General features: G+C 42.8%; 1 protein-coding gene across 2 annotated transcripts in view; it reads left to right on the top strand.

Annotated features, from left to right (window-relative positions):
- The first annotated feature begins 307 nt into the window (after positions 1 to 307).
- Positions 308 to 24,012, top strand: part of BTBD1 (BTB domain containing 1) — a 41,876-nt gene continuing 18,171 nt past the window's right edge. Inside the window, exons 1-3 of one of the 2 annotated variants that reach the window (XM_040642861.1) lie at positions 308 to 824; positions 13,994 to 14,150; positions 19,483 to 19,588. In XM_040642861.1, coding sequence (XP_040498795.1) covers positions 412 to 824; positions 13,994 to 14,150; positions 19,483 to 19,588 — 676 coding nt within the window. In that variant the 5' untranslated portion in view covers positions 308 to 411. The remainder of the gene's footprint in view (positions 825 to 13,993; positions 14,151 to 19,482; positions 19,589 to 24,012) is intronic. The other variant, XM_040642860.1, reaches the window with a different exon arrangement.

The following is a 24,012-nucleotide window of genomic DNA, read 5'->3' as shown; positions in this document are numbered from 1 at the left end:
ACAGCCTAGGAACCTGCCCTTGGGACACGTGGGAGGAGCTGCAGCAGAGGAGGAGGGGCCCGAGGCAAGGACTGGCCGCCGGTCGGAGGAGGCGCAGGGGCTTGCACCTCGGCCCTCCCGGGGAGGGGTGCACAGGGCACCAGAGTCGACCCCCCGCCCGCCGCGAAGGACACTGAGCTGCGCCAGCCTCTGCCGAACGGCTTCCGCCATCCTCGCGTGGCGGGCGCGCGCGCCAGGCAGCTGCGGGCGGGGCGGGGCGGGGCCGGGGGCGGGGCCAGGGAGGAGAGCCGCCGCCGGAAGCGCCTTTCCCGGAAGGCACCGAGGCGGCGCCGGCCTCCGGGGGCGGCCTCGGCGATGGCGGCTAGGCTGCGGGAGCTCTCTGCCTAGCCCGAGGAACCGCGCCGCTGGAGGATGGCTTCGCTTGGGCCGGCCGCTGCGGGCGAGCATGTCCCGGGGGCCGAGGCGGAACTGGGCGCCGCGGGGCCTCCGCCGCCGCCGCCGCCACCGCTGCCGTCGTCCTCTCTGGGGCCCCTGCTCCCCCTGCAGCGGGAGCCGCTGTACAACTGGCAGGCCACCAAGGCGTCGCTGAAGGAGCGCTTCGCCTTCCTCTTCAACTCGGAGCTGCTGAGCGATGTGCGCTTCGTGCTGGGCAAGGGCCGCGGCGCCGCGGCCGCCGGGGGCCCGCAGCGCATCCCCGCTCACCGCTTCGTGCTGGCGGCCGGCAGCGCCGTCTTCGACGCCATGTTCAACGGCGGCATGGCCACCACGTCGGCCGAGATCGAGCTGCCCGACGTGGAGCCCGCAGCCTTCCTGGCGCTGCTGAGGTGAGCGGCTCCCCGCTGACCTTGCCGCGAGCCTCTCCCGCGCGTCCCCGGCCTCAGTTTCCTCTCGGGCCCCTGGCGGTCGGGGGGGGGCACCGTCCCTTGGCTGCGTCCGCTCAGCGAGCGCTTTCCCGGTCCAGTCCGGGATTGTCGCCCGGCCTTCGGGATTGGACAGTGGTGGGACTACGGTGTGGACCAGCTTGTCTCGAGGGCCTGTTTACAGAGTTTTATTTATGATTTCGCCGGGGAGAGGGGGAGAGCGGAAAGTCTCGTAGGACCGAGGGCCTTTGTGTGCGTGTGTGTGTGTGTGTGTGTGTGCGTGTGTGTGTGTGTTTTAAATTCTGAGTCCTTTTTCGTTAGCGTAAGTCTTAATTGTCAGGACCCAGGGAAGGGAGTACCAAAACAAGTAGGTGTGGCTTTACCTGCCTCCGCGTTTCTGCAGACAAGGTCACATTTGCTTAAAAGCGAATCCAGCCGCCGGTGTTAACAGTTTGCGTTTGGCTTATTTGAGGATAATGCATTGACTTCTCACTAATTTTAGTTAATGGAAGGGAGCTAATCGTTTGGCATTATTAGCTTGTATTCACAAAAGTCCGGTTGGGGAGCTAGAGGTATTGTTTTCCACACTTTTACAAATGGGATTGGGGCCCAGAGAAGTCAAGTGACTGGCCAAGGTAACAGCAACCTCTTAAGGAAGACCATGCGTGCTTCATTACATCCAGAGGGCTTTAGCTGCCTGACGACAGTGTGTTACCAAAGTAGCAGAGTCTTGGTTGGTACAGAGGCAAAAACCAGGTCAGTGAACAGATATAGTCCACAAAAGCTCACAGCTCAATCAGGAAGATCAGTGGGAGATTGAATACAAAGTTAAAACAAATAGAAAAAAAAATACCAAGATCCCATAAATAAATGGATAAAGGGCAGGATAGATAACTTAGGTAAAGAAAAAATACAGCTAATTAAACAAAGAATGTTTAACCTAAGTAAAGAAGTGGAAATTAAAAACAAAGCACTTTTTCTCCCAGTATTTTAAAGACAATATTGTAAAAGCCCTCTCTGATAAAGGTGGTGGTAAAACAGTTTGGCACTATAGGTCCCCCTCTCCCCCTGGAAATATTCAAGTACAGAAAAAAATGTTGTGTATAAAAATATTACAGCTGGATTATTTATAGTAGTGAGGAAGTAGTCAGCTGGGGGGAATGGTTAGATAAACAATGATAGGTACATTAGATGCAGTGTAATGCTACCAAGCATGATACTAAGACTAGCAATATTAACATGGGAAATGTGTATAATAAATGGCACTTGGAACTGTGTGTGCTGTGAATAAAACTATGAAAAGTAACAGAACAAACATGTACCCAGAGATATGGGTAGAAAGAAGCATACCAAAATGCTAACCAGAGTTGTATTGGAGTAGTAATTGCCTTTTCTTCCCCTTCTTTTCTCTTTGTTTCTCGTATTTTCTGCAATTTAGTTAAATTATATATATAAAGAGAGAAGAAAAACCAGCTCAAAAGCTAGGATCTAGGTCATTTTGGTTTTGGTTTGAGATTGACGGGAGGATTGATTGTAGCTTATTTAGATTTTCTAGGCTACAAGTATTTTAAAGTGATTTGTTGGTCTACCTGCATTGTAATCTCCTGGAGTGCTTGTTAAATTTGTAGATCCCTTCCTCCCTCTTTGAAATATTACAATGTTTGGAGGTGGGACCTTGAGAGCATTTTTAATATTCTCCGTAAATACTAATACCAGCTAAATCTAGAGCCACTGATCTTAAAATATTGTCGAGTTTTTTCCTTTAAAATTAGAGATTGGTAGAATAAAAATGTAGAGGGCAAAATGCTTAGTTGATACTTTCACTTAAGCTGTTAATCAGTCAATCCTTTCCTATCAGTGGAAAATAAGTGAATTAATTTTAGTCTTTAAAGTTTTTCTATGTTCATTGTGGTCATGGTATTTGTCCTTCTTCAGATTCCAGTCATTGTTCTATTCTGAAATGCTATCTGGACTGATTGTTACATGATATCTGGACTGAAAGGTATTGGCTGGCCATGAAGCATAGATGCTGTCCTTATTACTGTGTGACAAACAGATGTGTCATAGTCAGTACTTGCTGAGTGGGGAAAACAGCTTAGCCTGGGCCTATTTTTATTATGTTTACAGACTGAATTAGTTAACATTATAAAAAACTGCTTGTTTTGATCTGCCTGACCTTGAAGTGGTGTTCTTCGGTTGTTTCTTTGAGAAACACTGGGTGCGTCCCTTGTGCCAGTCCCTGTTGTAGATGTTGGATACAGCAGTGAACAAGAAAAATTCCCTGCCCTCATGTAGTTTATAATCTAGTAAGGAGAAACAAAGATATAATGTCAATACTGGTAAGTATTTTAAAGAAAAATGATCAAGCTGTGAGGTAAGGAGCATTCTAAGCAAGGCAAAGCATGTCTGAGATCCTAAATTTCTCCTGTTTGGAGGAACTGCAAGAGTAAACCAGTGTGATTTGAGCAGAATGAATAAGGAAGAAAGTGGTAGAAAATGAGGTCAAAAGGACAGACTGGACGAGGTTGTGCAGGGCTGGATAGCCTGTGGAAGGACTTTGGTGTGTGGTGGGAAACATTTGGAGGCTTTTCAGTGGGGACATGATACGATCTGATTTACATTTTTAAAAACTCATTCTGGAAGTTGTTTGGAGATTGGACTGGGAAGGAAGTAAAATGGGCAGCAGGGCGTTGAATCAAGAGGTCTTTACAATAGTCCAGGCAAGAGATATGATAGTGGGTTATATATACCAGCGTGGGAGTGATAGACGGGATAAAAAGTGGTCAGACTGTTGGATGTATGATTCACCTTTGAACAGCATGAGTTTCTACTATGCGGGCGCACATATATGCGGATTTTTTTCAACAAATACAATGTAGTACTGTAAATGTATTTTCCTTATGATTTTCTTTTTTTTTTTTTTTAAGATTTTATTTATTTATTTGAGGGAGAGGGAGAGAGAATCTGAAGCAGACTCCACAATGAGCACAGAGCCCGATGTGGGGCTCGATACCACAGCCACTGAGATCATGACCTGAGCCGAAACCAAGAGTGGAACACTGAACTGACTCAGTCCCCCAAGCGCCCCAGTGCATTTATTTTTATTTTTACTTTTTAAGATTTTATTTACTTAATTGAGAGAGGGCGAGAGAAGAGAGAGAGAGCAAGAGCAGAAGTGGGGATAGAGGGAGAGGGAGAAGCAGACTCCCTACTGAGCAGGGAGCCTGATGCGGGGCTCCATCCCAGGACCCCTGGGATCATGACCTGAGCCAAAGGCAGATGCTTAACCAACTGAGCCTCCCAGGCGCTCCTTCTTCCTTATGACTTTTTTTTTTAAAGATTTTATTTACTTATTTGACAGAGAGAGAGAGACCGTGAGAGAGGAAACACAAGCAGGGGGAGTGGGAGAGGGAGAAGCAGGGTTCCCACTGAGCAGGGAGCCTGATGCAGGGCTCGATCCCAGGACCCTGGGATCATGACCCGAGCTGAAGGCAGATGCTTAACGACTGAGACACCCAGGTGCCCCCCTTATGGTTTTCTTGATAACATTTTCTTTTCTCTAGCTCACTCAGTTGTAAGAATACAGTATATTAATAATACAACATACAAAATAATTTCTTACTGTTATCAGTATGTCTTCTGGTCAACAGTAGGCTATTAGTAAAGTTTTTGGGGAGTCAAAAGTTATATGCAGGTTTTCAGCTGTGTGGAGGGTGGTGGAAGGGGTGTGGAGGCCATGCCCCTAACTCCTGCGTTGTTCAAGGGTCAACTGTATTTTGTAAAGGTAGAACCAAGAAGATTTCTAAGACGTTCAGAGAGGGCTATAGAGTACAGCCAGAAATATGAACCTGGAGTTTAGGGAAGAGCTTCTTGCTGAACATAAATTTGAAAACTAAGAGTGAATAGGCTTTATTTTTTTTAAATTTTTTAAAGATTTTGTTTATTTATTTGACAGAGAGACAGCCAGCGAGAGAGGGAACACAAGCAGGGGGAGTGGGAGAGGAAGAAGCAGGCTTCCAGCGGTGGAGCCTGATGCGGGGCTCGATTCCAGGACCCAGGGATCACGCCCTGAGCTGAAGGCAGACGCTTAATGACTGAGCCACCCAGGCGCCCCAAGTGAATGGTCTTTAAACCATGAGACCAAATGTTATTACCTAGGGAGGGAATGCGGATTGTGAAAAGAGGTACAGAGGTACCAGGATGAGCCCTGGGGCTCCACCGAGCAGAATAAAATGAGACTGAGACATAGCTGCTGGTAGAATTAGACTGGAAAGCAAGGAGCCTGGGATCTGAAAGTCAAGTTGAAGAAATCGTTTCAGCCAAGAGGGAGTTGTCAGCTGTGTTAAATGCTGCTGAGAGTTGGGTAAAATGAGGCTATTGATAACCCTGGCAAGGGTGATTTTAGCAAATGGACTGGAGTAGCTTGGGGCCAAAAAAGGAGGTGAGGAAAGGGAGACAGCTAGTATAAACAGTTCTCTCTGCAGCAGTTGTGTTGCAGGAATGAACAGAGATGGAGTGGTGGCTGGAAGGAGACATGATGAACTATTCCTCAGGATTCTGTCTTCAGTCCTTTCTCCTGTTAACTCATGGCCTTACATACTCCCCTAGCTATATTGCCAGACTTCCACTTGGTTTTATCTTATTTTATTTTTTTTAAGATTATTTATTTATTTGAGAGAGAGAGCAAGCACGAGTGGGGTGGGGGAGGGCAGGGAGAGAGAGAAGCAGGCTCCCCACTGAGCGGGGAACCTCACTCAGGACTTGATCCCAGGACCCAAGGATCATGACCTGAGCCTAAGGCAGTCACTTAACTGACTGAGCCACCCAGGCACCCCGCCACTTGGTTTTAGAACCCAACTTCCAATTGGACATTCACAAATGAAAGTCTAGTATCCATGCAGGTGAACATGTAAATAAGAAAAATATTGTGACATTTAACGAGTGTTTACTGCCACTTAACTGTTCTTAGGTGCCTTATGTGCACTTAAATTCCTGCAGTCTTTGAGCAGGCACTCTTATTTATTTACTTGTTTAGATATTATTTTTAAGTAATCTCTATACCCAAAGTGGGGCTCAAACTCACAACCCCAACATCAAGAGTCACATGCTCCACTGACTGAGCCAGCCCGGCGCCCTGAGCATCCACTCTTACTACACTCTTTATCAGTCAGCTTTTGCCACAGAAATGCTATAAAGCACCCCAAAATTTGGGGACTTAAAGAACAATCATTTATTTTTGCACATGACTGTTCTTGCTCTGTGTACCCGTTGGGAGTTGACTCAAGTGGGCTTGGCTCCAAGCTATAGTGTCGTTCCAGGCTGTTCCACATCCTTTTTGGACCATTCCTAGGGGTTCTACTTCCTTATCTTAATTTGTTTTCCTGCGTGGCTTCAACCAGAGGCGCCTTTAGTCTTAGCTGTCCTCACTTTCCACATTGTTAGCACAGTTATCTCTCTAATATATATTATCATATGATTGCCCTGAATCTTTTAGTGGCTTCTTTTTGCCTATGGGATGGAGTCTGAATACCTTAGCAGGCACACAGGAGCTCTCTCTGTGAATCTTCCCGTTCCTCTCTTTCTGCTCAGTGCCCCAACTCTAATCACTCAGGGCCTTTTTCTTGTTTTAAGTGTCTGCCTTCTAAGGCCTCCTTGCCTTTGTACTTCTTTCTGCCAGAACAGCTCCACCCTTAATTCCTGCTTTTCAGGTACAGCTCAGGCTTTACCTTTTCTGTAAAACATCACTTAATTCCTCCGGCAGGCAGAACTGTGCGCTGCCTCATCCAGTCTCTCGTAGCAAGTTTTATATCTACTGCTGTAGAACAAAACACCACAACACGTAGCTGCTTAAACATAGTTTTATTACCTTCCACAGTTGTGCGGGCTGACTGAGGTCAGCTGTGTGGCTCTGTGGCATTTCCTTTAGGTCTCCCCTGCAGTTGTGGTCAGTAGTTGGGCTGGGGCATCTGCAGGTTCGAATCAGATTCCGAGGTGACTGAACCTTTCCCCCCTCTTTGTGTGGCTTCTCCAGTTGATCTTACCAGCCGGGTAGCTTGACTTCTTTGATAGCAGCTCACAGCTTCTGAGAGCACAAAAGCAGGAGCTGCCAGGCATCCTCAAAGATGAGGGCCCAGACTGGCATGGTCTGACTTCTGCCACATTCTCTTGGTTAAAGGGAGTCACACAGGGCCAGCCCAGACTTATTATGGGACAATCTATATAAGGCCATAGATAATAGAAGGCATGATTTGTTGGGGCCATCTTTAGAGATTACTTATCACACTGTGCCTGACATATAATTCTGTCATAATTGTGACATGACTTTTTTAATCATTTCGTTACCAAACCATAAGCTTTCTATGGGCAGAGCTGTCTTATCCATGTTTGTATTTCTCAGACCTGTCACAGTGCCTGGTATATATAGTCAGTCCCTGAATACATGTTTTTGAGTAAAATGAACGAGTCAGTAGTGATACAAAGATTCTTATGCGTGATCTTGTGGTTTCTCTAATTCAAAATCACATTTTCACCACAGCTTTTTAAATTTTTTACTTAAATATGACCTAAGTTTTATCTTTTTGGAAAACCATCAGTCTTTGGAGTGAGGGGAATAGGAATAGTGTAATGACATATCATTTCTCTTGTGCTCTTGTCCTTAAAGGTAGTAAATGAGAGCTGAAAGGTTCATTTTAAACACAAAGAATTGGGGCACCTGGGTGGCTCAGTTGGTTCAGCATCTGACTCTTGATTTCAGCTCAGGTTGTGATCTCAGGGTGTTGGGATCAGCCCAGGCATTGGGCTCTGTGCTCCATGGGGGTCTGCTTGGAGTGCTCTCTCGCCATCTCCCTCTGCCCCTCCCCACCACTCTTTCTCTCTCTCTCTCAAATGAATAGATAAATCTTTTAAAAAAATACAAAGAATTATGGTAATATGATTAATTTTTTATATTTGATTTTTTAAAATTTAAATTCAATTAATTAACATCTGATGTATTATTTGTTTCAGGGGTACAGGTCTGTGATTCATCAGCTGTTACAACACATACCCTCCCCAGTGTCCATCACCCAGTTACCCCATCCCTACACCCTTTCCCCTCCAGCAACCCTAAGTTTGTTTCCTATGATCAAGAGTCCCTTATGGTTTGTCTCCCTCTCTGGTTTCATCTTGTTTCATTTTTTCCTCTCTTCCCCTATGATCCTCTGTCTTGTTTCTTAAATTCCACATATCAGTAAGATCATATGATAATTGTCTTTTCCCTGATTTATTTTGCTTAGCATAATACCCTCTAGTTCCATCCATGTCATTGCAAATGGCAAGATTTCATTTTTTGATGGCTGCATTATATTCCGGCGTGTGTGTGTGTGTGTGTGTGTGTGTATTACATCTTTATCCATTCATCTGCCGATGGACATCTGGTCTCTTTCCATAGTTTGACTATTGAGAACATTGCTGCTATAAATATTGGGGTGCAGGTGCCCCTTCATATCACTACATTTGTATCTTTGGGGTATATACCCAGTAGTGCAATTGCTGGGTCATAGGGTAGCTCTATTTTCAACTTTTTGAGGAACCTCCATACTGTTTTCCAGAGTGTCTGCACCAGCTTTCATTCCCACCAGCAGTGTAGGAGGGTTCCCCTTTCTTTGCACCCTTGTCAACATCTGTTGTTTCCTGACTTGTTAACTTTAGCCATTCTGACTGGTGTGAGATGGTACCTCATTGTGGAATGGATTTGTATTTCCCTGATGCCGAGTGATGTTGAGCATTTTTTCATGTGTCTGTTGGCCATTTGGGTATCTTCTTTGGAGAAATGTCTGTTCATGTCTTCTGCCCATTTCTTGATTGGATTATTAGCTCTTTGGGTGTTGAGTTTGGTAAGTTCTTTAAAGCTCTTTGCAGATTTTGGATACTAGCCCTTTATCTGATATGGCATTTGTAAATATCTTTTCCCATTCTGTCCCTTGTCTTTTGGTTTTGTCGACTGTTTCCTTTGCTGTGCAAAAGCTTTTTATCTTGATAACGTTCCAATAGTTCATTTTTGCCTTTGTTTCCTTTGCCTTTGGAGACGTGTCTGGAAAGAAGTTGCTGCAGCTGAGGTCGAAGAGGTTGCTGCCTGGGTTCTCCCCTAGGATTTTGATGGATTCCTGTCTCACATTTAGGTCTTTCATCCATTTTGAATCTATTTTTGTGTATGGTGTAAGGAAGTGGTTCAGTTTCATTCTTCTGCCTGTGGCTGTCCCAATTTCCCAACACCGTTTGTTGAAGAGACTCTTTTTTCCATTGATTAATTTTTAATTATATTTTGTAAACCTTGGCTTGTTTTTTTATTATAGCAATTTTAATAATCAAACAGAATGTAAGAAAACATATAAGTAAAATATGAACCACGATGGTTTCTGGATTTTTAAGTAGTCTGTTTTCTCATTAGAAGTGAATATGGTTTCTCAAACGTGTTACATAGAAACTTGTACTGAAGTGTCTAGTCAGTTAACATGCATTGATTAATGTTAGCCATGTGCCCACACCGTGCCTGGTATTGTAGAAAAGATGCGCCCAAAAATATAGAAGACACAGTGTTCCTTTTCTTACTGTTCATAGAACAGTATCTATTTATAGGTTGCATTGCTCCAAAAAGAACTTAAGATGTCGTACAAAAAACACAAGGGTAAGAAATAAAGCCAAGATGAAGCTAATACAAAAATGCATGCTATAGGTAAGCTACACATTTTTTTTTCAAGATTTTATTTATTTATTTGAGAGAGAGGAAGAGCAAACACAAGCACAGGGAGCAGCAGAGGGAGAAGCAGGCTCCCCATCAAGCAGGGAGCCCGATGTGGGGCTCGATCCTAGGACTCCAGGATCATGACCCGAGCCGAAGGCAGATTCCTAACTGACTGAGCCACCCAGGCAGGTGTCCCTACAAATTTAATTTTAGTCGTATTTTAGCAGCTAATGCAGAAAGAGAAACCTAGCTAGTCAGTTACAGTTCCTAGTGTCTGTCAGATTAAAAACAAACCCCCTGCTTACTGGATGTATAGCTCTATCTAATAATCAAACCAATGAAAAATTCCTGATGAGGTTTCCTCATAAAGAAGGCATTATTGAAACGAACAGTGTCCTCAATTTACGTCTTTAATACGTCTGTAAATATTTCTTTAAAATGTTCCTTGATATAAGCCAAAGGTATATTACCAAAGTGTAATTTAATAAAATTGGTTTGAATGGGTGTATGTGTCTCAAATAGAATAGTCTAAAAACACAATTCTTCTTGTTCCTGGTGTGTTCTTCCCACCTTCTTGTCATCTTTTAGTCTTAAGTAGATATTTCTCCAGCTGGTTTTTGCAGATCTCCCTGACAAAGCCGCCTGTTAATAGATGCTTTTAGGGGGGCGCCTGGGTAGCGCAGTTGTCTGCCTTCGGCTCAGGGCGTGAGCCCGGCGATCTGGGATCGAACCCCACATCCGGCTCCTCCGCTGGGAGCCTGCTTCTTCCTCTCCCACTCCGCTGCTGTGTTCCCGCTCTCACTGGCTGTCTCTCTGTCACATAAATAAATAAAAAATCTTAAAAAAAAAAATAGATGCTTGTAGGACCATGTCCTTAACCTCTGTAGCACTTGTCTCCTCACGTACAAAGGCAAATGGTGATAAAGGCCCCACATTTCTGCTCTTTATTTTAGAACTCTAGTAGTTTTTGCCTGAAAAAAAAAATTAAGGCAGATGTAAAGATTCTTTCTACCTTGCCCTTTAAATTAAAATGTCACAGGTTTCTAATTCAAGAAGGGAACTGAGCATGCAGTAAGCCTTGTCTCTCTCCCAATTAAAGTGACTGTAAGAAAATACAAAAGAAAATAAATCCGATAGAGTGAAGGGGAAAAGGGAGATGGGGTAGAAGCCGACAGCGTGCAAAAGGGACAGAGTAGTTGAGAGTGTGCTGATAATCAAAGGGAGGGGATGACAGGAGCCCAGAATCCAGAGCTCGGGGAACTGCAGTGGAGGCGGGAGCGGTCTTCCCTGGCAGAATGCCCCCCCCCCCACCAGAGGTTCTAGGCCGGGGTTGGTAGGGAGGTGGGCGAAATGATAAGGTGGAGCTAAAACGTGGGAGTTAATTAATTTATTTTTAAACATTTTATTTATTTGAGGGAGAGAAAGCAAGAGACAACGTTGGGGGGAGGCAGAGGGAAAATCAGGCTCCCCGCTGAGCAGGGAGCCCGACCTGGGGGCTATCCCAGGACTCTTACCTGACTGAGCCACCCAGGTGCCCCACGTGGGAGTTAATTTAAAGCTTGCTTATAGATGGCATCCTCAACCAGTTCTTGCAGACTAATCCCTAGTGACAACCTTCTGACAGGCTCCTCTTTAAATAAATGCAACAAAGTGACTGGGAGAGCTTAGGGACTCTAAAGTCATGGCATTAGGGGGTCCCTGACCTGGAGGGTGGTTTCTCACGCTCAGGTGAGGTGCCAGTCAACAAGCCTCCCACGTACACAGAGCTCTCAGCCAGCCTGTCCATTTTGAGGATAGTTTTAGCTGGAGAACAGGCCCATCTACACAACAGCAAAGAAAACCTATACCAGCTACCAGAATACCAAACCGGAGACAACCATAGATCATTTAACATATGGGGGGAGTGAGAATGTGAATGACGAAGACCAAGAGCAGCTGATCCTCGAGGAAGTCGATAACTCAAGGAACAGAAAGGAACCTTAAAAACTTCAGTTAATATCATCCTGGAGACTTGAGAACATTTTTGCACCCATAAAACTGAGACATCATGCTGTGGAGGAAAAAAGGAATGACCAAGAAAGAAGCAAGAATTGTTAGAAATGTGAGCGTGTGTTGCTGGGGAGAAAAATAGAAGGCCAGAAGACAGTGGCACAGGTATCTTCTAAAACATAGAGGAAAGCAGCAGAGAGAAAGAAATGAAGCAATATAAAGATATAAACAGCCAGCATTTGCCTAGGCTAAGTACTTGTCAGGCACTATTTAAAAGTTCGTGTATTTCAGTTTATACTGATCCTCATGAGAGCATGATGAAGGAGATGCTATTACTCTGTTTTCAGAAAGGAATACAACAATGATAGCTTGTTTAAATTCCCAGAGCGGGCAATGATGGAACAGCTCAATCCCAAGCCCTCTCTTCCTGAGACCACACACATGAAAACAGCCCTCCCCTGGTTGGCCTGCCAGTCTAGTCCTGGAAGCAGGTCCAGGCCCAGAAATGGTGTGTTCTATGGTAGACAGCTTTTGTACCTTCTCCATGCAGGGTAATAGCACCTGCCTTCCTTGTGGGAGGATTCAGTGAATTGGCATCAGTCACATGGTATGTACTCAACAAATGTTGATTTTTCTCTCTCTCCTTTTTGTTCATCTCTCTTCCCCTGACTATAAGTGATGGTGCCTTTAATTCCCTTTACTCATCACAAAGTGTGGCACATAACTTTAAGGTAAACATTATGAAGGTAATATAGATGGTTGTTGACTTGACTCTCTAAAAAGAGGTTTTGGAAAAAAAATATTTTAAAATGGTGCGATCCTGAAAATCAGCAGCCCTCCCTTGGAAGGCTGAGCTGTAGAGGAGAATGAGAACGAGCAGTCTGCACTAGAGAGAGCTGTAAGCGCAGTGATGTTATTAGAGGAGCACAGGCATTTCGTTAGGGCGACAGGCTGGGGGATGTCATGGGCCGGGGTTTCATCTTGGGTGGTGGTAGTGGACACAGGAAGGAAAGAAGAGGAAGTGGAAGGTAGAGGGTAGGGACATGAAATAGAATTTCACTTCTTCCTTCACTTCAGTGTAATAGAGGGTTCTGAGAGATGTTAATGGGCTTTTCTTATTTTATGACTCGGGTCCTAGGAATATACATACAGTTATTCTAACGTCTTTAATATCACTGAAATGCAATTTTTTAAAGATTTATTTATTTTAGGGGTGCCTGGGTGGCTCAGTCGTTAAGCGGCTGCCTTTGGCTCAGGGCGTGATCCCAGGGTCCTGGGAGCGAGCCCTGCATCAGGCTCCTCCGCTAGAAGCCTGCTTCTTCCTCTCCCACTCCCCCTGCTTGTGTTCCCTCTCTCGCTGGATGTCTGTCTCTCTGTCAAATAAATAAATAAAATCTTTAAAAACAAACAAACAAAAAAGATTTATTTATTTTAGAGAGAGAGAGTCTTAAGCAGACTCCCTGCTGAGTACAGAGCCCAATTCGGGACTCCATCCCATGACTCAGATTATGACCTGAGCCGGAATCAAGAGTCCGATGCTCAGCTGACTGAGCCGCCCAGGTGCCCCACGAAAATGCAGTTCTTGTTCTGCTTGCCATCCTTCTCCGCCCCCCTTGGCTTTCCTGTATATAGTTGAGAACTGGGCAGTACACACGATCTCTGAGGATCCACAAAAGAGGCCTAAAGTTGATACGCAGAAACTCCAGGATAGTTCAGTAAGAACTGCCCAGGCTTTTCGTGAGAATCTTAGGCCTTATGTGCAGTGCTATGAAGCTGGTCTGTCTAGCGGTCTAGCAGTTAGAAGCCGCGAACTGGGAGGAGGCAGTATTGGACTGACAGTACTTTGACAGAAAATTAGACCTAAATATCCAAAAGCACAAAACGACCTGGGTCATTTAAGATATTATTACTAAATTGTTTTATTCCTCCAAAGACCCAGTATGCTAGTTTGGGAATAACAATGAAAGATTAAAAGATGCCCAGAATAACAAGACATCATTATTAGCAAATAAGTGAGTGTTTTGACATCTAGAGACATGAACTTCAGCTACCTGTAGATTTATTTAAATGAACTTCCTTTGATGAAGGAGACATAAGTGAACCACTGCTGTCCTGAGCTGCGGTGGGGTGCTTAAAGACCTCTGAAAATTTGGCTTAAGAGAGAGGGGTCTGTCTTGTGATCTTCACGTAACTTCGGTTTCATCGGTAAAATGGAGACACTACCCGCCTCTCAGGATTGAGTAAGAATAAATGAGATGATGTATGTGCAAATGCCCCGTTGCCCTGCAAAGTCTGATATCAATTTCAGGTTGTTTTCAGTTTGCTCATTATCTTTTAAAATATTCCTCGGCGATTTCACTCTGATAGTTTGCTTACCTAAACTATTAACAGCCGTCTCTGTAATTTCCCAATTGCTTTCCAGATTTCTGTATTCAGATGAAGTTCAGATTGGCCCAGAGACAGTTATGACCACTCTTTATACTGCTAAGAAATATGCAGTCCCAGCCCTGGAAGCACATTGTGTGGAATTTCTCACCAAACATCTTCGGGCAGATAATGCCTTTATGTTACTTACTCAGGTAAGTAAATGTAGCTAAGGTGTGTATCATCGTAATTTTAAAAATTGAGTATAACTACATATGAGTATTACATATGTCCTGGAGAATTAGTTCCAGATCATTAAAGTATATGTAATTATTTTTATAGTGCCATTGAGGGATATCTATCAGATTGATATGCTTTTAGAATAGAAAAGCAAATTAGAGTTCATACAATATCATATGGGTGAAGAAACTGAAGCCTTATATAAGTAAGCTGTTATGACTCAAAGATACAGTTCTTTATGGTTGGAGTTGGAATTAGGATCCATTGTTGTTCCTGGTATGATTTGAGAGTATGATAGCATGAGGTTTTCTGGACATCTTTGGTCTCAATTTTTGTTGGATCTGGAATAAAGATTGAGGTTTCAAGTTTAGATAAGTTCTAAGATTTACTATCTTTGGACTTAAACTGAAAGCTTAGAGGAGTTAGAATTTAAGGCTTATGTGAAATGTTCTTTCTCTGATATTTAAATGTTTTCACTAAATACAGTATACATACAGAAAAGTACTCATTATTGTAAGTACACAGTCTGATGGATTTTTACAAACTGAACACATCTGTGGAACCATTAACCAGTCTTTACCATGTTATTTGGCATTTATTAGACGCCTGTAATCTGAGCTTTGTACTTCAGACATAAATAAATCACTGTTTTTCTTTTTAGACAAAGTTACAATACCCTTATATGAATTGTTTTAAAAATTCTATGCTAGCCTGTAGCCATGTGTTAAAGATTGTATTATGTCTCCACAATGTATGTGTTGAAATCCTAATTCCTAGTACCTCAGGATGTGATCTTATTTGGAGATAGGGTCTTTACAGAGGTAAGCAAGTTCAAATGAGGACCAAAAAGAAAATTCTAAGCTGATAATACATAATTCTATTGAGTATTAGTACTGGACCCAGTCACGGATGCCCCCCAGCTCCACCCTTTCATTTTACAAATGGAAAAACTAAAACCTGCGCTGATGAACTAACTACCTGCCCAAAGGCTCAGAACAGGCTAGCTGGCGCCGGCGCACTGGGCTCAGGTTTTCCAGCCTTGCCTCCATTCTGTTGTATGGAGAAAGTCTGATGGCATCTTGTGTTGGGTTTTTTTTCCATCTTCTATCATCAAATATTTGTAGTTGTGGAAGAAGGAACATGCTGACGTATGGACATAATCACAGAACCCATGTCTGTGTAGCGTGCCCGACAGAAAGTCGCTTTGCCCGTATCATCACATTTACGCTGCATTACAACTCTGTGATGCTTTTCCTGTTTTATTCCCTTCTTAAAGATGAAGAAATGAAAGCTCAGGGAAATATCTTATTTAACATTAGACAGCAGGTGGTAAAGGTAAGATCCCAGCCTTTGACCAGTTGATGTTAAGGTGTGGTGGTGGTGACGGCGTGGTAATAGCAGAACGTACCGCGTGATGCCTGTGTGCCAGCACTTCGTGGCGGTCTTCCACAGTAGCTTGGGGAGGCGTGGGCGTTCTAGGTGAAAGTTTCCTTACTGTCCCCATTTTATAGTTAAGGAGGTGGAGGCAGAGAGACGTGAAATAACTTGACCAAGGTCATAGAACTATTAGGCAGTGTCTCCCTGCATTTTTTCCTCTTTGGAATTTGTGATGAAAATCTAATACGGGAATTGATATTCATAAGATTCTTTATTATCCAAGGGTTTTAAGGTATGTGGAGAGGATCACTTAATTACTTTGATTTTAAAAGTTTATTGAAAAATTCAGAAACCAATAAATTAAACTGTGACAAAGTACAGTTTCTCGTTCGGCAGGTCCAAGGTGGGACCTGAGAGTCTGCCTTTCTCACAGGCTGTCAGATGATCCCGGGGATTCTGGACCACACTTTGAGTAGTAAGGGTTAACATATGTCAGTATGAGAACAAAAAGGAACTTTTCAGTGCCTTGTTGGTCTGAGAACCCAATATTATACCACATTTTTCATTGGTGGGGTCATGTGAATTAGCCCACAGATTGTCTTGTGAACGTCTCATTCCTGCCAAGTGAGTCATGTGAACTGAACATGTTCACGTACTTGAAAGGAACTTCAGCAGCTTCATGCCAACACAGAAGGCCAGTATGCTGTACCAGCATGAGTTATACGGGGAAAAACACTTTTTATGAGGTGTACAATCCTAGTGATATTTTTCCAGAGATAATGCCAGACTCAAACTAAATTTTGAGAAAATATATTTTACTGTAAGCAGCAACAATAGATTCCATGGGAAACTTGATATTGCCTGTGTAACCTGAGGAGTAACTGAAATACTGCTTTTCTGACAGAAACAATCTTTACAAAGAATTGAAACATACATTTTTGTGTAAACACTAAAAATATAGTTGAGTTGGCTCATGGAAATACTTACTGATATTAGAATTTCACTTGATAAAAATATACTACTTTTCATATTTTAAAAATGCATGAACTATGATCCTAGACTGGATCCTGTTCCAGAGGAAAAGTGTTATAAAAAACACAGGTTCAGGGGTGCCTGGGTGGTGCAGTTGGTTAAGAGACCGACTCCTGGTTTCGGCTCAGGTCATGATCTCAGGGTCATGAGATTGAGCCCTGGGCCAGCTCCACGCTCAGTGCAAAATCTGCTTAAGTTTCTTTCTCCCTCTCTCTCTGTCCACCTGCTCTGTTCCCATGCAAGTGCACGCTCGCTCGCTTTCTCTAAAAAAAAAAAAAAAAAAAAAATTGGGTCGGTTGGCAAAACTGAAATACAGTAGATTAGATAAAAATATTATATGGTTATTTACCAAAGTTAATCACTATGGGTTATATAAGAGAATATTCTTATTCTTAGGAAATACATACTGAAGTATTTAAGGTTAAGGGCAACGATGTGTGTAATCTGTTCCTGAATAGTTCACCTCAGATACACAGGCAGACACTATACATTGCCTATTTTCTTATACATTATTATCCCATTTATATATATATATCTCCCATATCTATCTATCTGTCTATCATCTATCTGTATAAAACGTATCTGTGTGCCTGTGTGTGTTTATAGAGAGAGTGCAAATGATAAAACAGGGGTGAAATGTTAGATAAGTAATATTCAGATGCGTAAATCTGGGTAAAGGGTATATGGGTGCTCTTTTTTGAAATTCTTTGTTTCTTTTTTTGAAAGTATTTCTAAATTTAAAAAATTTAAAAGAAGATTACAAGGAATAGAGGTAATTTTATTCTACTAAATCAGGTTTTATATTTTTTGTGGAAAAATTTGACTAAGCAAATAATATAAGGCCAATATATAATCTAAGAAGAGCATTTTCAAACATGTTTGAGTATACAATAATTTTAAGAAATAGTCTACTGACTTAAAATACATATTTTATATATGTAAATATATATCATATATTACATATCTTTTATTTTTTTAATAAAGATTTTATTTAGAGAGAGCGAGCAAGCAAGAGAGCAGGAGGAGGTGGCAGAGGGAGATGGAGAGAGAGAATCTCAGGTAGACTCCCCAGCAAGTGTGGAGCCTGATGTGGGGGCTCAGTCTCATGACCCTGAGATTGTGACCTGAGCTAAAATTAAGAGTCAGGCTCTTCATCGACTGAGCCACCTGGGTGCCCCTCTATATGTCTATTTTAAATTTAATCCAGTGTGTTTATTGCTCTCTTCTCCCCCATAAAACACAAGGTAACTGTTTAGTTTAGGGATGTTTATTATTTGTTCAATAGCATCTGAGTTATTGAATCCCTTGAAAATGAATTTCATTTTACAAATAAATGAAGAGTTATCACCCATGCTAAATAATTAATTGGCAGTATTCTCAGGTTTCTGCATGACCCAGCGTGAATACTTCTGTGTGTTTGTATTTGTCCATACTGTTATATGTAAATAGACATGACCCAAGGCCAGGGTGAAAGCTCAGTCATTGGCATACCTATCATCACATCTTTTTTTAGCATTATGGTTTTTTGTTTTTTTTTAAGATTTATTTATATGAGAGAGAGAGAGAAAGCACAAGCAGGGTGAGGGGCAGAGGGAGAAGCAGACTCCCTGCTGAGCAGGAAGCCTGATGTGGGGCTTGATCCCAGGGCCCCGAGATCCTGACCTGAGCCGAAGGCAGACGCTTAACCGACTGAGCCACCCAGGTGCCCCAGTGTTATGGTTTTTAAATCTCATTTGAGTTTGGATTTTCGACCCCTTTCCTCCACGACTGGCTTTTAAACTTGTTTTAGTTTTTGTGGTTTTTTTGTGTTTATTTTTATTTTTATTTTATCTCATTTTTTAAAGAGAGAGTGACCCAGGAGAGGGGGACTGGGGGAGAGAGGAAGAGAGAGACTCTTAAGCAGGCTCCAAGCTCAGCACAGAGCCCAGTGCAGGACTCAATCTCACAACCCTGAGATCATGACCTGAGCCGAAATCAAGAGTCAAACACTTAACTGACTGAGCCACCCAGGTGCCCCTAAACTTTTTTTTTTAATTTATAATATGCATCCTGATTAACCACATATTATAAGCTTGACTTCTGACTTCTTAAACCCTAGATTAGCTTTATTGGAATCCTACAGTATACTTTTGCTCAATTTATGCTGTGGCTTCTTTTGCTTATCATTGTGTTTGTGGGACTCATTCATATTGTTAAGTGTAGTTGTAGATCACTCTCTATCATGTTTGGTCCTGTGACTATTTGCTTTTCTGTTGTTGGGCCTAGTTTTTGCTCAGGTACCCAGAGCTTTCATGCTCTAAAATTCTTGTACTTCATTCTCTGCCCACAGTCAAGACAGAAAATGGGGGCAACAAAAAAAGATCTGTTTTACTGGTATGCTTGACAGTTGATGTCAGTTTAGTGAAATCAATGATTCAGTGAATTTAGTGATACCAGTTTAGTGAAAATATCCTAACACATGGATTTAAGTAATGGCTTTACAACATAACTAGTTAGATCATATTAGGCAAGTCAGTACACCTTTCTGAGCGTGTTTGTTTCTACATCTGGAAAATGGGATGATAATGTCTGCCTCATCTAACCTAGAGTGTTTGTTAAGGATCAAAGTAAGTGTAAGAAACCAGGCAGTGTATTATATGAGCGTACGAAAAGAAAAATAACAGGGTTGTCAGTGGTAATGTGAGTTTGTTATCTAAGGAAGGCATTTGTGCTTTTAGCTTTTCATTTCTGGTTGCGGAATGGAAAGTTTTAAGAATATATGCACATCGTAATGGTATTTAAAGTAGGTGTTTTTACGTGATTAGCAGTTATAAGTGTTTACAGTGTTAACTTTGAATATGTACAGTCTGAAAGTAAAATAACTATGAAAATAAAATAACCATCTTTTTGTATGTTTAGGCTCGATTGTTTGATGAGCCTCAGCTCGCTAGTCTTTGTCTAGACACGATAGACAAAAGCACGATGGATGCAATAAGCGCAGAGGGCTTTACCGACATCGATATAGGTGAGTCCACCCGCGTGCGAGACGTGCCGCCTAAGTACAGTAACGCCTGACTAGTCAGCCTTATTATAAAGTAGTGGTTTTTCCAAATTCGGTGAGTCTACCTCTTAAGAGTTTTGCTTTATTTTGGTGATGTATTCCTAAAAGTCGTAATTACTTTATCACCTTTTAAAAAAATGTCAAATCAAATTGATTGAATGCACACCATGTGCGTGGCATTGTAGTAGGGTCATGGAAGAAATATAAAGAGTAAGATGTGATTTTTCTTAAGGAAACTATTATCTAATTGGAGAATCAGAGAACAAATGTGAAAATTAAGAGTTAAGACACTAACAGAAAATTCTAGATAGTATACAGCAAGATGTGATTTTGCCTCTTCTGACCTAGATACATAGAAAATAACATGGAAAGATTACCTCAACTTGAGCAGCATTAGGAGAGTTTTGACAGGGGAGATTCTGATCTGGGCTGTAAAGAATGAGTAGTATTTGGATAATGCAGAGGGGAGGGCATTCGAGGCAGGTGGAACCACAGGAAGAAGTGGATGGAGGAGGGCGGGGCGCACGGCAGGTTAGAGTCTGGCGGCGCAGGGCTGGCTAAGGACGGGCCAAGGAGTTTGACTTTTGTCATTGTAGGAGAGCAGAGAGAGCTGACCCAGGCCTGTGACCTGAAATATTATCTTCATCGTGATGAACACAAAATGTATGTTAGGTATCTATGATTGTCTGTTACTATCTATGTTGCTGGCAGGCAGGAAAAAATATGGACAGGGAGAACGCCCCCATCTTGAAAGCTTTGGCCTTGAAGTGGCACCCGTGTTCTCAGTCTTCATTGTCTTGAATTCAGTCTCGTGATCCCACGTAACTTCGGAGGAAGGTCCGGAAGAAGAGAAAAGCACTCACTGCCTCCTCTGTCTGCCCCGGCCTAGTCTTCTGCCGATCTCCCCATCATTCCCTGTCTTTCATATACACTAGCCAGGGTTATTTCTCTTTTAAACCTTTGTATTTACTATTCCATTGATTGGAATCCTTTCCCCCCTGAATCTGTATGTGTCTTTCTCCTTTATATTATTCTGATACCAAGTTAAATGAGACCTGAGACAGACCACCTCAGACCTTAGTCAAAGTAGATACCACGTTCCCCTGAACAATCCCTGTGCTGTTACTCTGATTGATTTTCCTCATGATACATTTTACTATTTGAAATTCTTAAGTAGGTATTTGTCTGTGTATGTTTATGATGATTGTCTAGCTGCCCCACCTAGATCATAAACTTTTTTTTTTTGTTTAAGACTTTATTTCTCAATAATCTCTATAACCAACATGGGACTTGAACTTACAACCCCGAGATCAAGAGTCATGTGCTTACTGACTGAGCCAGCCAGGCGCTCCTGATTGTAAACTCTTTGAAGGGAGGGACTTTGTCTTGTTTATCACTGTCTGTTTACCACTGTATTTCTAGCACTGAAGACCGTAGAACATAGTACCTGTTCAGTTACTGTTTGCTCATCAACTGCTCTTTTAGAATGTTGCCTTTCCTTTCCACCTTGGCTATTCTCACTCAGTCTTAATGTCTTGCCTCACATTCTACTTCTGCAGTGACTCCTTTCTAGAGAGCTGACATCCCACCCTCTTCCATGACATTGAGTATATTCTGTTATAACAACGTCCCATTGATAGTGTGCCTGTCTATGGCACAGTACCTTGGGAAGGATTTATGCTCATTTTGCATTACTTATCCTGAAGGGCAGGGGCTAGATTCCCCCCCAGTATACATAATAGGCCATTGACTGGATGTTTGAGAGCCCCAAGCCCTGCCCACATTGCTAAGAAAGCACTGCTTCATCCTAATTTTCTTCCCTTAAGGGGTTGTCTAGTCCTCCATTTGTACTTCAGTCTCTATCTGAAGTAATACTGTTTGCATCTGGATGACTTCCTCCTGGAAGTCGTTTTGTAAATAGCCCCCATGTCAGGTGTGCCATTGGAACCTGGAATTTTTGAAGGAGGTGCCTTGTACAGGGTACATACTCTCTAAATATTTGTTGATTTGAATTGACTCACAGCTGCTTTTATTAAATTCTAGCCCTGTGTTATGTTTACAAAACATAATCTTAGATGTTTTATGATCTCTGTTAGGCTCTCGGCTGCCGATAGAAGACCTGTGTGTTTCCACACCACAGTCGAGTTTGCCTCGAATGCACTTGTTAAAACCTGTGATTGGAAGAGAAGTCTAGCTGCTGAGAGAAAGCTGGGCCAGGCTTCAGGAGGTCTTCGTACAGTTGATGGTTTTAGATACGGGGGAAGCATTTTCTCCTCTGGGATTTGAATATATGTTCCGGAGGGATGGCTTACTGTTTTCCAGGTAGAGAGATACCGTTTCTCTCCTACAGCTTTTTGCTAAGGGAAGTCGATAATATGTCACGCTAATAGGAAAAAAGCAAATTTACATTACACTGAAGGCAGTATAATGTGCGTTTTTTCCTACCGGCATTTTCAGTTTCTGTGTTTGTCTTACTGAAGTTTGTGAGCACACAGAGTAGAGATTGTAGATCCGAGTTTGTCTGTTCCCACTGAGTGATCAGGTATGGTCGGTGTATATCCCTAATCCTGTAAGTCTTGAGACATATTAGTTTATATTCATTTACCTGTGAAAAAGTTGTATGGAGCCTTAGTTTATATTCATCTGCTCAGCTACAAGAGAAGGAAAAACATGATTTTTTAAAAAAAATTATGTATAACCTTTTCATTTTTAATGTATCATTGAGCCCCTCCTGTGTTTTGGGGACTGAGACATCTTTGCTGGAATGATAGCTGTGGTTTGATATTGACCAAATATTTGGATGTAGTATGAATGTGTAGACTGTTATAGAATGCAATTTTTTAAAATAAAATTTTCTTAGATGTGTAATACTGGGTAATTTAAGCATATTTAATGTCTTCATTGATTTCTGCTGTATATGGCGTTCTCATTTTTATTTGAATCTTGCGATTATTAGTGCTCATTATTACGAATATCAGTTATTGTATAGTGAAGCCCTCAGGCCTCTGAAGCGTTTTTTGTTTGTGTGCTTTTGTTTTGTTTTTAAAGATTTATTTATGTATTTTGGTGGGGGGGAGGATGGCGAGCGCAGAGGGGAGGGGCAGAGGGAGACGAGACAATCCTCAAGCAGGCTCCGCCCCGCCCCCAGCATGGAGCCTGACTCAGGGCTCTCTATTATGACCTGAGCTGAAACTGACGGTTGGACGCTCAACCCAACCGACTGAGCCACCCTGAGCCACCCAGGTGCCCCTGTGTGTTTGTTTTTGTATAAACAAGACTCTTTGTGTAGAAGACTCTTGACTGTAGTGCTGTTCAGGCACCTACATCTACTTTTCAGATTTCCTCTCTTCTCTGCCCCTGCTTGTGTGCCACCTATCATTTTATTCTAGTCTGTTGGCCTCTAAGGCCCCCTCTCTGGACTTCTGCTTCTGGTCTACTGTAGGGGAGCCGAGTTGATTTTTTTTAAATTTTGCTTCTGATAAAAGGAGAAGGATTCCAAGTGAGGGCCTGAGTTCCAGGCATGACATTTATACTTGGACGTCAGGGAGTTCAAACTTCAGATGTCCCAAATTAAATTTCAGATCTCACCTCTCACCATCCCCCAAAACCTCCTTCATAGGCTTTCCCGTCTCAGTCGTTGCCCTGTCATCTGTCCTTTGCTTAGACTATAAACCTGAGCATCATCCTTGATGCCCCTCGGTCGCCCTCTATATTCCCTCTGTGAGGACATTGCATTGAGTCATCCTTCAGAATGTGTCTTGAAGCTCATCGTTTTTCGCCTCTTCCTTCTGGTCCTGGCCATCATCACCTCTGACCTGGATCAGAGCCGGAACCTGCTCACTGATCTCATTTCCACTGTACTCCTCTAGAGGCGCTTCTCAGCACGGCTGCCAGTGTGATCCTTTTACAGCGTCAAATGTCACAGCCACAGATCCTCCAGGGGTTTGTTCCCCTTCCCATCCAAGTAAAAGCCAGGTGATCTACAGGGTACTATAGGATTACCCCCATTTCCCCCTGTTTCTGGCCTCATCGCCTGCCACTTTTCCCTCTTGCTCACTGCAGTCTAGCCACACTGGCTCCTGGGTGGTCCTCAGACTTGCCAGGCACACTTTGATGTGAGGGCCTTCCCACTGGCAGTCCTGGAACAGTCCTTCCGGTTAGGCCCCTGTTTGGCTGACCCCCCCCCCGCCCCACCCCCAATCAAGTCTTAGCTCAGGTGAGCCGCCTAAGCTGTCCTGTTTTAAACTGCACGTAGGATTCCCCTTACTCTGCTCTTTGTCTTACACTTGGCATCTAACATAACGTTTACCCCCATTAGAATATAAGCTCCATGAAGGCAGGTTTTTAACTTCTTGTTCAGTGATGTATCCTCAACATCTAGAACAGTT

Source organism: Ursus maritimus, unplaced genomic scaffold (genome assembly GCF_017311325.1).
Source record: "Ursus maritimus isolate PB19 unplaced genomic scaffold, ASM1731132v1 scaffold_27, whole genome shotgun sequence".
NCBI lineage: Eukaryota > Metazoa > Chordata > Mammalia > Carnivora > Ursidae > Ursus > Ursus maritimus.
The sequence above is the reverse complement of the archived record's forward strand: the minus strand, read 5'-3'. Positions and strand labels throughout refer to the sequence as shown.